Source organism: Amphiprion ocellaris, chromosome 10, assembly GCF_022539595.1.
Source record: "Amphiprion ocellaris isolate individual 3 ecotype Okinawa chromosome 10, ASM2253959v1, whole genome shotgun sequence".
Classification (NCBI taxonomy): Eukaryota; Metazoa; Chordata; class Actinopteri; family Pomacentridae; genus Amphiprion; species Amphiprion ocellaris.
In genome coordinates this window covers 35,841,107-35,855,854 of record NC_072775.1, presented here as the reverse complement: position 1 = coordinate 35,855,854, position 14,748 = coordinate 35,841,107, and the positions used below count along the sequence as shown (strand labels likewise).

The following is a 14,748-nucleotide window of genomic DNA, read 5'->3' as shown; positions in this document are numbered from 1 at the left end:
TGCTGACAGAAATGAAGTTTCAGCAGCTTAGAAAGTCAAATGTCCTGATTAACTGAGTCTAATGTCTTCTTTAATCTAAAAACTGGACTCCAACAGCAGCTCCTTTATCAAGGTAACATCTGATTAGTTCCAGCAGAAAACAGTTTGCTGTTTGTGTCATGTTGCTTTCTGAAAGCAAACTGGCTGTGGCGTTTGTTCCTGATTGGCTGGAAACACTCACCTGAACACAGACAGCACAGAGCAGCAGCTGGGAGGAGAAGCATCTTGTGCAGTGGTGTTTCCTCTGGAGAAGCTGAGCACAAGTGGAGCTCTGATGCAGCTGAGGCCAAACCAGGACGAGCTGTGAGAGCAGACCGGGCCACGTGCTTTCTATCAGGTCCTCAAAGCTCCCATCAGCCCCTGTTAGCGGCCCACAGATAAGCTGCTGCTGCTGCTGACTGACAGCTCAGCTCAAGCTGCTGTGTGCTTTCATGCTCTGGATTTAAAGCTGACGGCAGATCCACTAAATCTGCTTCACATCATGCAGAAAGACTGAAAACATTCATGTTCCCACAAACACATTCAGGTTGGTGGAGAATTTAGAGACACAGACTGTTATCTGTTGTTGGGACCAGAATAGAAAACTACAAATCCTCACAGCTCCTCAACTCTGCTTGAATTTCATTTCATACTTTCACTTTTAGAACACGTCAAACCCTTTTCTACAATTCTACACATTCATCATCAATATTCACTTTGATTTATTCACGCTGCAGAATTAGAGAAACATTTCTCAACATTCAGTCGCACAGATTTGGTGTTTTTAGAAACTTGGAATCAGAAATTAAATAAAGTAAGAAGGTGAGTTTAAATATATGAAATCCATCCTTTTCTGTTTCTCTACTTAAAGAAATGAGGAGGTCTGGTTACTTAGAAATAACAACATTTGGATTTTTAGAAACTTTTCTGCACTAGAAATAAAATAAAGCAAGAAGGTTTGTTTGAATATATGAAATCATTTGAACTAAAAGAAAGTTTTTCTTGACAATGTTGGAAATGTTAATAATTGCATTATTATTATTATTATTATTATTATTATTATTATTATTATTATTATTATTATTATTATTGTTGTTGTTGTTGTTGTTGTTGTTGTTGTTGTTGTTGTTGTTGTTGTTGTTTTAAAGGAGAATTGGAATTTTTATTAAATATCTGAAGAATTTCCTGGTCAAACTTTTTTGTCTGTTTGATTTGTTTTTTCTCAGATGTATTTATTTCTGGTAAATCTGTTGAAATATATTTTATTAAAATGTAAACTGTAATAAATCCAGCAATAATCCTGCCTCCTCTTTCAGTACATTTTAACTGTAATTTACATTTGCACTAAATAAACATGTTTTATTTATGGTCTACATTTGACATGCTTTTTATTCTTCATTTATTTCCTCCATCTGAATCTCCTGCTGCAGTTCCACAATGTGTGAGTTTCCTGATGTGTTCTTAATGTGTTTAATTCCAGCTGTGGTTTTCCTGCCGTCACATGTCAACATGTGTCCATAAAGAAGTGTCTGCATGTGATGCTGCTGCTGCATCAGGATTATCAGTGTTCCACTGCTGCCCTCTAGTGGCTGCAAGCACACACTGCACCCAGCCTTCTACTGCTGCTGCTGCATCAGGATTATCAGTTACACTGCTGCCCTCTAGTGGCTGCAAGCACACACTGCATCCAGCCTTCTACTGCTGCTGCTACTATGACCAGACACTAATGCTGCTGCTGAGGCTGCTGCTTCTTCTGCTGCTGCTAATGCAGCTACTTGTGCCTTCATCATTCATTCATGTGTTGCTGAGCAAAGTGCATGTTTAATCCGACCAGCAATCACAAACTAAATGATATCCAGCACTGTGCAAAGCTTCCAGGCTCTTTCCATGTTTGGATTGTTCTCCATCAGCATCAGGAGGCGTCTGATGGTCCCAGATTCCTTGTGCAGCAGGACAAGCAGCCCAAACATCCAGCCAGACTCATGAAGAACCAAAAACTGACAGCACAAATCCAGAAGATCCAAATACCTCAGTTTGCTATAAACAACTCCAGGATGATTCTGAACCACAGAGACAATCAGGAGACTCCACACCAGCAGAAGCTCCAGACAGGTGGCTGAAAACCTGTCAGAGAGGAAACCAAGCTTCTTTGGAGATGTAAGATTTGGTCACTTTCACTCGTCACATTCCCAGATCATCAACATGATTCATTTCATCTACGAGCGATCATCATGTTTGGTGCATTTTCTCAACAGCTGAGGTCAAATCAAAGAAACTCCACACTGCCTTACAACATTTTATTGACACTGTTGATACAGAAAAGTACATTTTGATAATAATGCATTTTGGTTCTGACCCACAACCGTCACTTTGAACCAACTGTCCAAAGGATTGTATGGAAGCTTCCATTGTTTACCAGCAAGTAGAATGAAACCAAATAAACAGATGTTTGATATTAAAAAAATTTAGTGAAGCCTAAAAGTGCCTCATTCAGAGGCTGGAACATTACATGTGAGCTAAAAATGAACTGCAGCTGCTGCAATGTCCTCTTAGCAGCGTTCAACGAGTATATTTGAATCATGGTACGCTAATACAAGGCATTACATGACTAACTCAGTGCTGAGTGTCTGGTCTAGAAAAACCACACCTCTTAATGTACAGGACATGTTAAAGAAACACTTCCATCCTTCTTCATGTACATTCAGTGAATCCACACTTTCTGATGTCGTGCTGCATCAATAAATCATCATTCAGGTCTAAATGGAAACGTGTCATCGCAAACCGTTTGACTTCCAGTGAACTAAAGCAGCTTTCTGCTTTGTTCTGAGTCTAGTTTCAGATCAGGATAAAGGTGAGCAGCAGAGGTGATAGAAGGTCTCAGAAGGTTTCCACTGCAGATGGCTTTGCTGTGTTTCTGAGCAGGTGCAGCTCAGCGAGTTTCTTCAGTTACCAGCAGACTCTGCCAGCGCTGCAAACACTTGGTACCCTTCAACGCCCAAACACATGGACGGCTGACGACCTGAACCGGTTCTTTGAGTCTCAACGGTCCAAGAAGAGGCTCTGGAGCAGGAAAACCAAGAACATCTGCAGACGGACGAGATCAGTTCAGAGACCTCAGAAGAGAGACGCCTGAGCAATCCTGAGGAGAAATCTATGGAAGAACTCCAGAACACCACAGACGGAGCTTATAAAGGTGGTTTTCCACTGCAGGAACTCCAGGCAGCACAAGGTGGCGCAAATATTTCCATGTTTCTGTTGCAGTGAAGGATCCACCACTGTGAGCTGAAGTCCAAATGCAGCAAGAAGAAGCGTAGCTACTGGAAACCACTCAGTTCTGTGTAGGAAATAGGAGCATGAAGGTTTGTCATGTTCAGACTGTTTGGTGAATCTGACATTGAAGCTGATATTTGAGAGTAGAAGACGTGGAAAAATGCTGTTTGTTGTCTTCTCTGAGTTCAACAAATCAGCATCTAGCCCCACACAGCAGTTTTTCAGAGCCGCTCAGCTGCTTTGTTCTCCGTTAAAAACACCCCTAAAGAGGTTCTACAGGGTCGGTTCTGCAGTCAGAACACTCAGGAAGCTTCACGTCTCCATAAAACAGCCTCGAAGTTCCTGCAGTGGAAGAAGAGCCTGTTGACCCGTCAGCAGATGTAGCGTTCTCCAGCTCTAAGGTCCACCGCTCACTTGTCACCTCCACTTTCTAAACACCAAGATGGCAACGGCCAAACTCCAAACTGCAGCTTTCAGGTCGTCCACAAACCAGCAGGCGACGTCCATCTTTTCATACTCTATGATTCCAACCTGTCAGAAAACTCAGCTGCTGCTAATCAAAGCTACATTTAGGATCTAGAATCTCTAATAGCTTTAAGCAGCTGTTTTACTGTTTAACAGGCAGCAGATACATGGTCCAGTTCTCTCTGGTCAAAACCAACATTTCAAACATCCACAGTGATGTTTTCTGCTTCCAGTTTAGGATGTTTGACTTTCAGTTTCAGATTTCCAGTTTTATTGATGAAAGATTTCTGATTCTGAGCCCAAACAGCTCAAACTGCTGCTTTGTAACATCCAGCTGTTCGTGTTGCTGCTGATTCAAACCTGCTGTCATCAAACTGACAATAAATGTTTTTTAAACCTTATTCTGGGGAAAAGTCACCAAACTTTACAAGTGTTTTGTTTTAATGGGATTTAACCGATGATTCATTTTTAAAAACCCAAAGAAGAAGAAACCCCAGAGCCTCAGTACGGACATGAATCAAAGCAGCACCGTTGATGATTTATTGGATTCACTGGGACCTTATCCACCCACATCATTCCCTCCACCTTCTAACAGGCTCAGTATCACCCAGTCTGATCACTGATGAACCAAAGTTAGCCTCCAGAACGTCTGCAGAGCTTTGGAAGGTACAGCACTCCAAACCATGATCCCTTTCTAACCCTAACCAGGACGTTTTGGAGCTTCAACTCAACCAAACACCGACTGAGAAGCTGAGAGAAAGTGGAGTTAAAAAGAACGTGAAGTCCAGAGATACTGTGTAAACCCTGAAGTCCTGTGAGGTCTCTGCTGGTTCATACGTACGAGTGTTTAACAGGCTGCTAGCATCTGAAGCCAACAGCTGGTGTTTCAGAGATGCTGTCAGCACACAGAGCAGCGTTCACAGCTCTGACCGAGGTTTACCATGTTGTTTCTGAACTGACTGATGATATTAAAACATCCATCGACAGGAAAGACACACCAACCACAACCTGATCATGTTTTCAGCAGCAGCTTGAAGGAGAAACAAACTGTCTCTCTGCACTGTGAAGCTCCGAATAAACGGATAATAATGGAACACAGTGAAAGCAAAGCGGTTCCTAAAGGGTTTGTGTTGGTGTAAAAGGGTTGAAGTGTGTCAGACCTGCAGCTGGACCTGTTAGCTCACAGCTCAGAACACTCCTTCAATCAGTCAGACAGAAAAACGTCTCTAAGAGGAGGCCACAGTTCACACATGTTGGCTCATTCCTCACTTTACTTTGGGATCTTTCTGCTCTCTGGTGACACAAGCTGAGCTTTAAATAGACCATTCATCAGCTCCCTCAGTGATGAAGTCATACAATAATGAAGTGAATGTGGAGATTGGGGGCTGTGAGTTTGGTGTGGAGGCGCTTCAGGAATGGAACTGTAATGTTCTTCCAGGAGGGAGGTGATCTGGAAACTGAGAACAGACGCATGCAAACCATGAGAGTTTACATTCTGACTGTAGTGACCGTATGTCACATCTGACGCATGAACACTAAACTTTAGACTTTACATCTGAAGATATTTACATCTCAGAATGAGATTTCCATGCAGAGTTTTCAGAGACCTGCTGCATGTTGGAATAAAATCAAATCCCTCAACTACTGAAACGCTTCATGAAAAAATCAACACTGTTCATATCAAAATCAAGAAAAAGAAATAATAAAACGAAAATATTTCCTTCTTTTCATAGTTCAGAATCCAACCATAAACATTCCTGGTGAGTGTGGTTCAGTTTGGTGTCTGTGGAATTCTGGGTAATGTAGGACCAACCAGCTGATCAGTTGGTATCAGATAGAGAATGTGTGACGGGGAGTTTCCTCTAAAATCAAATGTAGAAATGTGTGCTGAAATGTGGATTTTGCTGCAGTAATACTGACCTCTAAGAAGCAGCTTCACCTTCAGGCTGACATTAAAATCAGCTGCTTTTTCACAGCTCTGATTTCCAGTCACTGTTTAGGAAAAACACTTTGAGAAATCATTTTTAGTTTCCTGCTTCCTCTCTGTGAGCATTAATAAGCAACATACAGAGACTAAATGGTTGATTACACGTTTTCATTTAGTTGTCAGCAGATATGAAGACATTTTAAGTGTTCAATAAATGATGGATAATTAATGAAACAAATACATTAATTTAAAATATTTAATAATTTTATTAAAAACCTAAAATCTCACATCTATCTTTTATATTTTATGCATTACAAATATTACAATGCTATATTAACTGCAGGTAAACCTTGAGATGAATTCACTTTAAACTCTGTGTAATTAATAATTTAGGATTTTTCTTGGGATAAAAGTTGATCAGAGATTTATTAAAACCCTTAAATGTCTTCATCTGCTCACAGCTCAGTAATACTGTGATAAATCATATCCTGAGTATTTACATGATGCTAATAAATGCTAAACTGATCTCATTACATGATCAGATTAAAAATGAAGAGCAGGAAGCTGTTCTGCTGCGATCAGACCACAAACTAAAAATGCTGCTTTTCTTTAAGGAATAACACTGATCATTTCTGGATGGAAATAAATGCAGCTCTCAGTGAGCTACATATGAGGAGATATTTTCCCATCTTTGATCAAAAACCACTTCTGTGAATCTCAGAGCATTTTTTTCTTCATTTTACTCTCAGATTTAGTCAGACTTTCCTCCACATTTAACAGTTTTAGCAGATTGCTGCCAAATCAAAGACTTCAGTAAATATTGGGTTTTATTAGAGCATCACTGTTGTGACAGATCTGAGACCCAAATCCATCTGAACCAAAACTCTTTAGGTATCGGCTGAACGAATGCAGCTGCTGCACGTGTGCAACTTTTTCTTGTGTCCAGAACTGTTCAGAAGCAGTTTCTCAGTGAACCTCAGATGAAGGGAAGCTGCACGGCGATATGTTGAACCGCCGCCATTAAACCCAATGAGAACTTTACTTTTACAAGCAAATCAGTGATTGTGGAGCAAACTCAGCTTGTTCTGACATTTCAAAGCAATAAAAACCATCTGTTGTTCCCCAGCAGCAGCATGTGGAGATGCAGTTTAAACAGCTGATGGTCTAAATGCTGCATCTAAATGGAGATTTGACAGAAGATTTATCTACTTTTGTTGCAGCAGTTGCTCCAGATGTGTTTTCATAGAAAGATAAAGTCATAGTTTGTACATTAAACTAGTATTTAACTTAAAAACTGTGATTTTTGTCTATCATTCAATCCCTACTTTCAGTTCTCATGCAGCAAGATTTGACCAAAGAGAGGAAAAAACTCGATTTCCATGTAGTTAAAAGACCGTATTAAAAACAACTTTGTGCTGCACTCGTCCAGTTTCTAAAATCAGTCGTCTGTCTGCAAACCAACCTCCAATCACACCAGAATCAGTTCCAGACAAACCACCGGCCGACTCCCTAACAGAAGGTCCATTAACTGACTGTCAGACTGATCAAACTGGAGATGAGAGCAGAAACTGTTGGGAGGCGTCATTAGATGACTGTCGGTGTCGTCAGCAAAGAAAGGAACGTGGTGCTGCTGTTGAGGTTGGTTGTGGCTCCGTGTCTTCAGGCTGATGTGGTAAAGTCTGATCTCAGCAACAAGCGACGCTGCTCCACATCAAAGCGTCTCCACCTACAACTGCTCAGCTTTGAATGGAGATGTTAGCAGGAAAAACACAAATGGAAACGTTCCTTTCTCACCAGCGTCCAGAGTTATCTTTGAGCAGAAGGCCTTCTGTGACCTGAACTCTTCATCCATCAGTGGCGCCGGAGGAGTTTGGATAGGAAGCCAGAGGAGGCCGGCTTGTGGCTCTGGGCCTCCTGGTTGCTCTTCTCCTCTTTCAGCCCCAGCTCGCCCTCCAGTTGCTCCAACTCTGACTGGTCCAGCAGCTCAAAGTCCTCCACCTCGCTGTCCGACTCCTCGGCCAGCTCCAGCATCCCGCTGGGTTCCTGCAGCCTCGACTTCCCGCCGTCTCCGCTGGACGCCACCAAGCCGACCGCCGCCTCTATTCTCTCCTGGATGGCGGCCGTGACGGCGGCGGTGATGACGTCACCGGCCACCTGGCTGACCAATCCCAGGGCTTCGTCGGCGGGAAGGTCTTTGTGAGGAGGAGCAGTTTGCTGGGATCTGATTGGCTGCTGTGGTGGAGGTGAGGGGAGGCCGAGGCTCAGGTCGTCGTCGTCGCCGTTGGTCGCTGCGCCGTTGTCAAGCGAAGGGAATTCTGGGAGGCCGCCTGTGAACGCTTCCTCTCTGTCGAGGTCTGTGAGGTTGAAGGAACAAAGACTGATTAGGAAACAGCCACTGGAAGCTCCAACTTTTCTCCTAGAACATGCAGGTGGTTCCACGAAAACAGTGTTCAGTTGTTCTGTCAGTTCCATCTGTCGGCCTGTTTGTGAACAAACTGATGATGAGGAATGTTAGAATCAACTCTGGTCTTTTCTACGGGGCTCAAAATGATGTTGCAGAAGTTATCAGGGTTATTCCTTCACAAAACACAATCTCACATTTTACATTTCTATCGTCTCTAATAGTTGTGACCAACCACCTACCAACATTAAAGTTCACCCACAATCACCTTTAAAGTTTTCTCTGGTGGATTATCAGAAACCTGAAACACATCCAGGAACCAATGATTGTTTCTAGAACTCTAAACTGTTCACACTAGGATACATCCCATAATACTGATGATCACTAGGATACATCCCATAATACTGATGATCACTAGGATACATCCCATAATACTGATGATCACAGCTGGTTGTAGAGATAATGAACAGAAACCAGATCCAGTGTTCAGACTGTGACACCTGGATGGATTTAAACTGATCTGGGGTCAGTTTTTCCCAGAACTCAGATGTGTTTCTCCTCCTAAATGTCATGGTTCTATCTGCTGGACTGATGAAGTTCTGAGGATCAGAAATGATGGAAAAAGTCCATTAGAAACGTACCCTCTGAGTTCTCCGTCTGTGGCGTGTTTCCTTCTGACAGGTTGAAAGTACCGTTGTCCGTCCACGTCACGTCCGACACCTCTGTGTCCGATACTGACATTTCTTTACACACCGCAGAGTCGAGCTGCAGGATGGAAACACATGGAGACGAGAGCTGATTATTAAATGATGGATTAGCTGGCAGCTGTTCAATCAATCACCAACTGTTCTGGTAATCAGTCGAGGTCATTTAGGATAAAAACTGTCTGATTTCTGACTGCAGCGTCTTAGAGGTGAATATGTTCTGCTTTGTTGTTCCTCCTCTGTGACGGTAAACTGAATATCTTAGATCTTATCCCCTGTAGTAGAACTACAATGAGGTGTGGTCAGACCATTCTGCACAGCGCTGGTCACAACTAGAGACTGGTCTGACTATGTGAGACTAATCCTGGCCTGATGCAACAATCCATTCATCTGTTAGCCACAGACGAAGCATTTTAAGGCAGATTATTTTAAAAACTAAATGAGGAGAGAGAAGTCCGACTCAGATACTCCTGATGATGAAAGTGGAGGTTACCAGTGATCCAGTGAGGAGGAAACAGTCCTTCAAACAACCACTACAGCTAACTCAGTGCTGGGGCTGCAAAATTAATCACAATCATGACTTTAGGTTCTGACAAATTAATAATCGACTGGTTTGACATTTAAAATGAGCTTCACTCATAGAAAACTTTCCAACTAATGGTGCTGCAGCCGCCTAACTAGTGTTTACTGCAGAATGCATGAGGAACGTTTAGGGAACATCAGGAAATTGTAGTATTATGTAGGAAATTTCGACTCAAAAGCAACATGTAAAAGACATTTCTGTGGTGAACAGATGCTGATGTGGATCATGTGAATTTTATCAGTCAACAGAGGCCTGATCAGAGTGTTGGCCGACCTTGGGAAACATGGAGGAAAGGTCCGACTCGATGCCTTCTTTCTCAGTCTGAGCCTGCAGGAGTCTCTTCTCTGGAAGGAAGAAAACATGGAGGAGACTCACTTCATTTTCTGTTCACATTAAAGAGTGAAGCAGAAGCTGTAGGTTTGAACATAAACACATTTAAGACATTACAGATCCATCAATGTGGTTCATAAAGGAGGACATATTTAAAATGGTTTCTACTGTAAAGACTGCATGGTTAAACCCAAAGTGGACTTTGATGGGTTTCAGGATCTTATTTAGCCATTCAAATACAGATATTAACAAACCGATATAGTGTCATATACTGAATAATATTTACCGTGGTTGTCTTTGATTTTCTGGAAAAACTTGCCAATGCCAAAGTCCAGCTTCTGCAGAACTGGCTCCAGCCACAAACCAACCTCATGAGATGAAACCAGAGGCCACAGGAAGACGCCCAGCACTTCAGACAGACACCAACACAGAAAACAAGCTCTGGGTTCAGTGAATCCATCAACACAGCAGCCACACTACAAGTCATCTCAGCTTCATGTACAGAAACCAGGTTCATGTTGAGGTCCAGTCTGTGATATCTGAGGTTCTAGACGGTCTTCACTACCTTCATTAATCCTTCATGCTGATGATAAACTCACTTCTCTTGAAGTGGATGATTATCATGTTCTTCCACTCATTAAAATGTCATTTTCACATGCAAAACTTGAGTTGACTCACCGAGAACATATGAGATAACAATCCCTGGAATGTAGCGTCCTAAGACGGCGAAGAAGGTGCACAAACTGCAAACCAGCAGGCAGAACTGGAAGGAGAGTTTTCCACTGTCAGTTACAGCATAAAGCAGGACTGCATGGCACTGGCAAAAAGAAGACGCTGTGGTTTTATTTTTTTTCTCTGACGTGAAAAAATATTGCAGTTTTCAGCTCTTGTTGATGTAAAAAAAAACTCTACAGAAGGTCCTCGGTTTACGACGTCCTCGACCTACAGCGTATCATCATGAAGTCAGAACTGGTTACGTGGAACTAGTTGATGAGCAGAGCGGATGAATACGTCGTCGCACGGTGCTATCAGATGGCTTTGTTTCCGTTCTCCGGTTGGACGCCACCTTGGATTGTGCTACATTCACTGACTTTTTACCCTTCATTATGGCTTCTAAGCCATTCTAAGCCTTCTGTTCAAGGCTTTATGCTAAGCTAAGCTAAGCTAAGCTAAGCGCCTCCGGCTGAATGGCAGAGTGACCACTTACTGCATCATCTTACAGCTGACCCCGATTGTCAAATGACACAAACATATTTTAAGTCTCAGTTAATTAAATAGCACATTTAAATCAACAGAAATAAGATTCCAAAAATAACATTACAAAATTATCAAACCGAAGAATTCCTGTTGCTTTCTGTATTTTCGTGTTAAAAGCTATTAAACTGCTGAACACCAAGCAGCAGTTTTGGGGCATTTATTTGTTCTTGTCAGCTTTTCAACGGAACAACCTTCCAAAAACTGGGGGCTCAACATCTTATTGATTTTTTTTGTTTGTTTCCTCATTTTCTTCTCATCTGTTTGAGTAAACACAGCCTGCAGTTCAGCCCAGTTCAGACCAAAAATCACTGAATTTCTGTCACCAGACTGTTGGTCACAGCTGAATCTCTAATGGCTCCATGATTACAACGAGGAGCGCAGACTTTTGGTTATTTACAGAATCTAGTTCAGGCAAACGCTTTACATTTCATGATTTTTTCAAATTAGCCACGAAGAATAAAGTGATTTTGACGAAATATCACAATTTCTAAGCTTGGATTTGGTTAATTTTTCCAACAAAACTGCGTCTCACATAGTTCAAAGACCATTAAAAAAGTTGAAAATCTGAAAATTCTTTGCTTTTGAAATTTTTTTTTTGGCCTCTGATACATTTCATTTTGCCTTTCAGACCCACTGCTGTGTTTTGGAGTTCAAAAGGATCTAGGGCTCATATTTCATGACATGAACCTGCTCCACCAGCAAAGGACGAAATCTGACAGAAATACCTCCAGAAAACCGGAAAAATACGAGTCTAACTCAGGTTATGGTACGTGTCCACAGGATCCGCCAATTTCTTGCATGTTGGTTGCGTTGTATTTCAGGCTACGTTGCAGCATGTTGCGTTGGAGCTCATTTGCATAAAGTAGACTCGACTTCTACCTGATGTAAATTCGGTGCGGGAAGCAGAGGTTCGATGTATCGTGAAACTTTCGTCAAATGTCTAAACCAGCCATCGAGCGAAAAACTAGGACAGAATCAGCAGCTTCTTTCTGGAAATGCTTTCAGAAATACTTTTGCTGAATTGTTTTCATAATAAAAGAGAAAGTTTGCGACTGAGCCGCCATGTTGGCCCAATGCTTCTACTGGGCTGAAGTTCTGAAGGCTGTCATGTGACCACCTAGAGGCCACTAGTGCCATGCCCACCAAGCAGTGATATTCAGATGCGCTAAGTTTCCATGTGATAAAGAAACGCCCCTGTAGACACACAGCTTTAGTCTGGAGTCGCTGCCTCACCTTGCCGGGGTTTTGCTGTTTGAAAGCTGACGTCTCCTGGAGAAAGAGTTTGAGGGAGTCGCTGAGCTGAAGTTCAGTCCCAGAACGTCCATCCGGGCCTGAATCGATGATCTCCCAGCTACAGAGACACCAAGACAGAAGCAGAGTTAGTTAGACCTAAGGACAGCCTTAAATTCTTCATGTAATAACCAACAAGTAACATGACAACCTATTACATCATTGGCAGGTATTATGTTACTGGTTGCTACAGGCCTCCAGGAGTCTAGAACATCTGGCGTGAAGCACTTTGTTCAACCTGCCGTCTTTGTACCAGTGAGGAGACTTGACTGGCCGTACATGTAGATGTTCACCTTGGAACCGATGACACAACATAACAGTGCACTAAAAATAGGACCAGCACATGACCTGCATTGTTTATGCGTTCTTGGGTCATTGAGGGTCACTGATAAAACCAGTAAAAAGCCGGTCCAATGCAAAACGTCATCATCTAAATTAAGAAGCCTCCAGTCACCAGATGGCTGGACGGACAGGTGTGAGATGGGAATAGGGATGTTAAAGTGTTTTCCATGCGGTGCCACTGCTGGGAATTGTGGACCTGGTGAGGTATGAAAGTTTCCCCTCCAGCCAGGGGGGTTCCCAAACATCACCTCCTATTTAAGCTGCGATCCGCCGTCGCTTCAGCTAAACCAGCTGAGACGTGATGAATAGATCAGATAAACAGAGTGTGAGGCCTGTTCTTCTCTGGGACTCTTTCTGTTCCTTCATCAGGTCTTTCTGTGAAGCTGAAACACCGTTTTATGATTTTAAGCTGAAATTTCAGGACCGAAAAGCTCATCGGCAACGATTAGATCAAGAACCATCGGAAAGTTGAAAATCAGATTCTGCTTTTACAGTTTCCAGCTCTAATAAAAGTTCTCATGTTGGTGATATTTTAAAGACAAAGTATCTTCCAAACCTGCAGGCGGGTTTTTACTCCACATTCACTTCTTTTTCCTCACAGTCTGACAAGCAGCTGAGCTAAACATGTTTAACCTCCGAGACACAAACTGCAAGAAGTCTGTGAAAAACCTCAGTCATCCAGGTCACGGTAATCATAGGAGCTTCAACAGAAATCAGCTGGACTTCTCTGGTAGGTTCTTGTACACGTTTCACCTGGTAGAAATCAACTGGACTTCTCTGGTAGGTGCCTGTAGACGTTTCACCTGGAGAAACGTCTACAAGAACCTACCAGAGAAGTCCAGTTGATTTCTGCTGAATCTCTTACGAGTATTAATGGAGGGTTTTAGGTATTTGTAGAGGGTCTCACCTGGTGAAACATCTTCAGGAACCTACCAGAGAAGTTCAGGTGATTTCTACTGAAGCTCCTTACGAAACTGCAATAAGCTTTAAAGGTAAAAACAGTTCTTGATGGTTTAACTCTGACATGTGGAGAGTCAAAATGAAATCCAGAATCAGCTTCAGTCTGAGTCGACTGTCGGATGGTGGAGCCACAAATTAAAGTAGCCAAAGTCTTCCTCCTGAACCCAAACCTTCCTTCCCCCGTAGTCATGTACCGACGAGCACGAGAGGCCACGAGCATCTCCAGTATCTCAAATACACCCACCTGACCCGAGCACACGACCCCGGCGATGAAAGGTCAGGGCGCTGCTCCACTTCCAGCCACATGCCCCGGCAGAGAACATGATGGGCCCGACATGTGACAGCGATACCGCGAAGCATTAATAGCAGTAAGGATGGAGAAACGTTTATCTGTTCCACGAAAGACACACGTCTCCCTGGAAAGAGATGAGAACCTTCCTGGGTGATGCAAACGTTCATCGAATTCATGTTTTAGAGTTTGCTGCTCAGTAATTTCCTTTGCAGAAGAGATGAGCAAAAACTAGGCCTCTATAATATAACTCCATGAGTGATTTATTAACCATTAACTCCATTTATTACACTGTATGCCACATTTTTATTTCTCTTACATCAACGCATATTTTACACTTTATGCTTATATTTTTTCTACCTATGTCCATATTTTTAGGACACATTTTTCTACTTATGTCTATATTTTAGGACACATTTTCTACTTACATTAATCTGTGTATTTTTTGTTCTGCATAAATTGTACTTTAATTGTGAACCTGTAGATGGGTTTGAAAGGCATTTTATCTTTAAAAAAATGCAAAAATGACAGCATTTATCATCGCAAGAAACAGTAAAAACAAAAACAACTTTCATTTTGCTGTGTCGTCCATTGAAAAACTGCACCTAATCAATGCTGAAAATCATATTATTTCATCAAAATCACACTTTTCTGCATCTAAAGTCTGCAGCTCTGAAGAACTAGAGCAACATGAAGAAGGAGAAAGAACTCAGAGATGTCTTCTGTCAGTAGGACTCAGTTAAATGACACGATGTGTCTTAAATGAAGTGAAAGTTGTTTAGAATTTACAGAAATTCATCCAAAAATTACTCAAAATGTGCTTGAAATGACAAAATATCAGCTTAAGTCACTTTTTCCTGGAATTACCCAATAAAAATTTGTTTAAAATGACTTGAAATTTCTCTGAAATTC

The 14,748-nt window shown here is 42.1% G+C and overlaps 1 protein-coding gene across 3 annotated transcripts in view; it reads right to left on the bottom strand.

Moving 5' to 3' along the window:
• Window positions 1-2,301: 2,301 nt before the first annotated feature.
• retreg1 (reticulophagy regulator 1) overlaps window positions 2,302-14,748 on the bottom strand; it is a 32,728-nt gene continuing 20,281 nt past the window's right edge. For 2 of the 3 annotated variants that reach the window (XM_055014755.1, XM_055014756.1), the window contains 6 exons: window positions 12,189-12,306; window positions 10,377-10,515; window positions 9,985-10,107; window positions 9,642-9,712; window positions 8,723-8,846; window positions 2,302-8,034 (listed from right to left, as the gene is read on the bottom strand). In XM_055014755.1, coding sequence (XP_054870730.1) covers window positions 7,532-8,034; window positions 8,723-8,846; window positions 9,642-9,712; window positions 9,985-10,107; window positions 10,377-10,515; window positions 12,189-12,306 — 1,078 coding nt within the window. In that variant the 3' untranslated portion in view covers window positions 2,302-7,531. The remainder of the gene's footprint in view (window positions 8,035-8,722; window positions 8,847-9,641; window positions 9,713-9,984; window positions 10,108-10,376; window positions 10,516-12,188; window positions 12,307-14,748) is intronic. The other variant, XM_023269095.3, reaches the window with a different exon arrangement.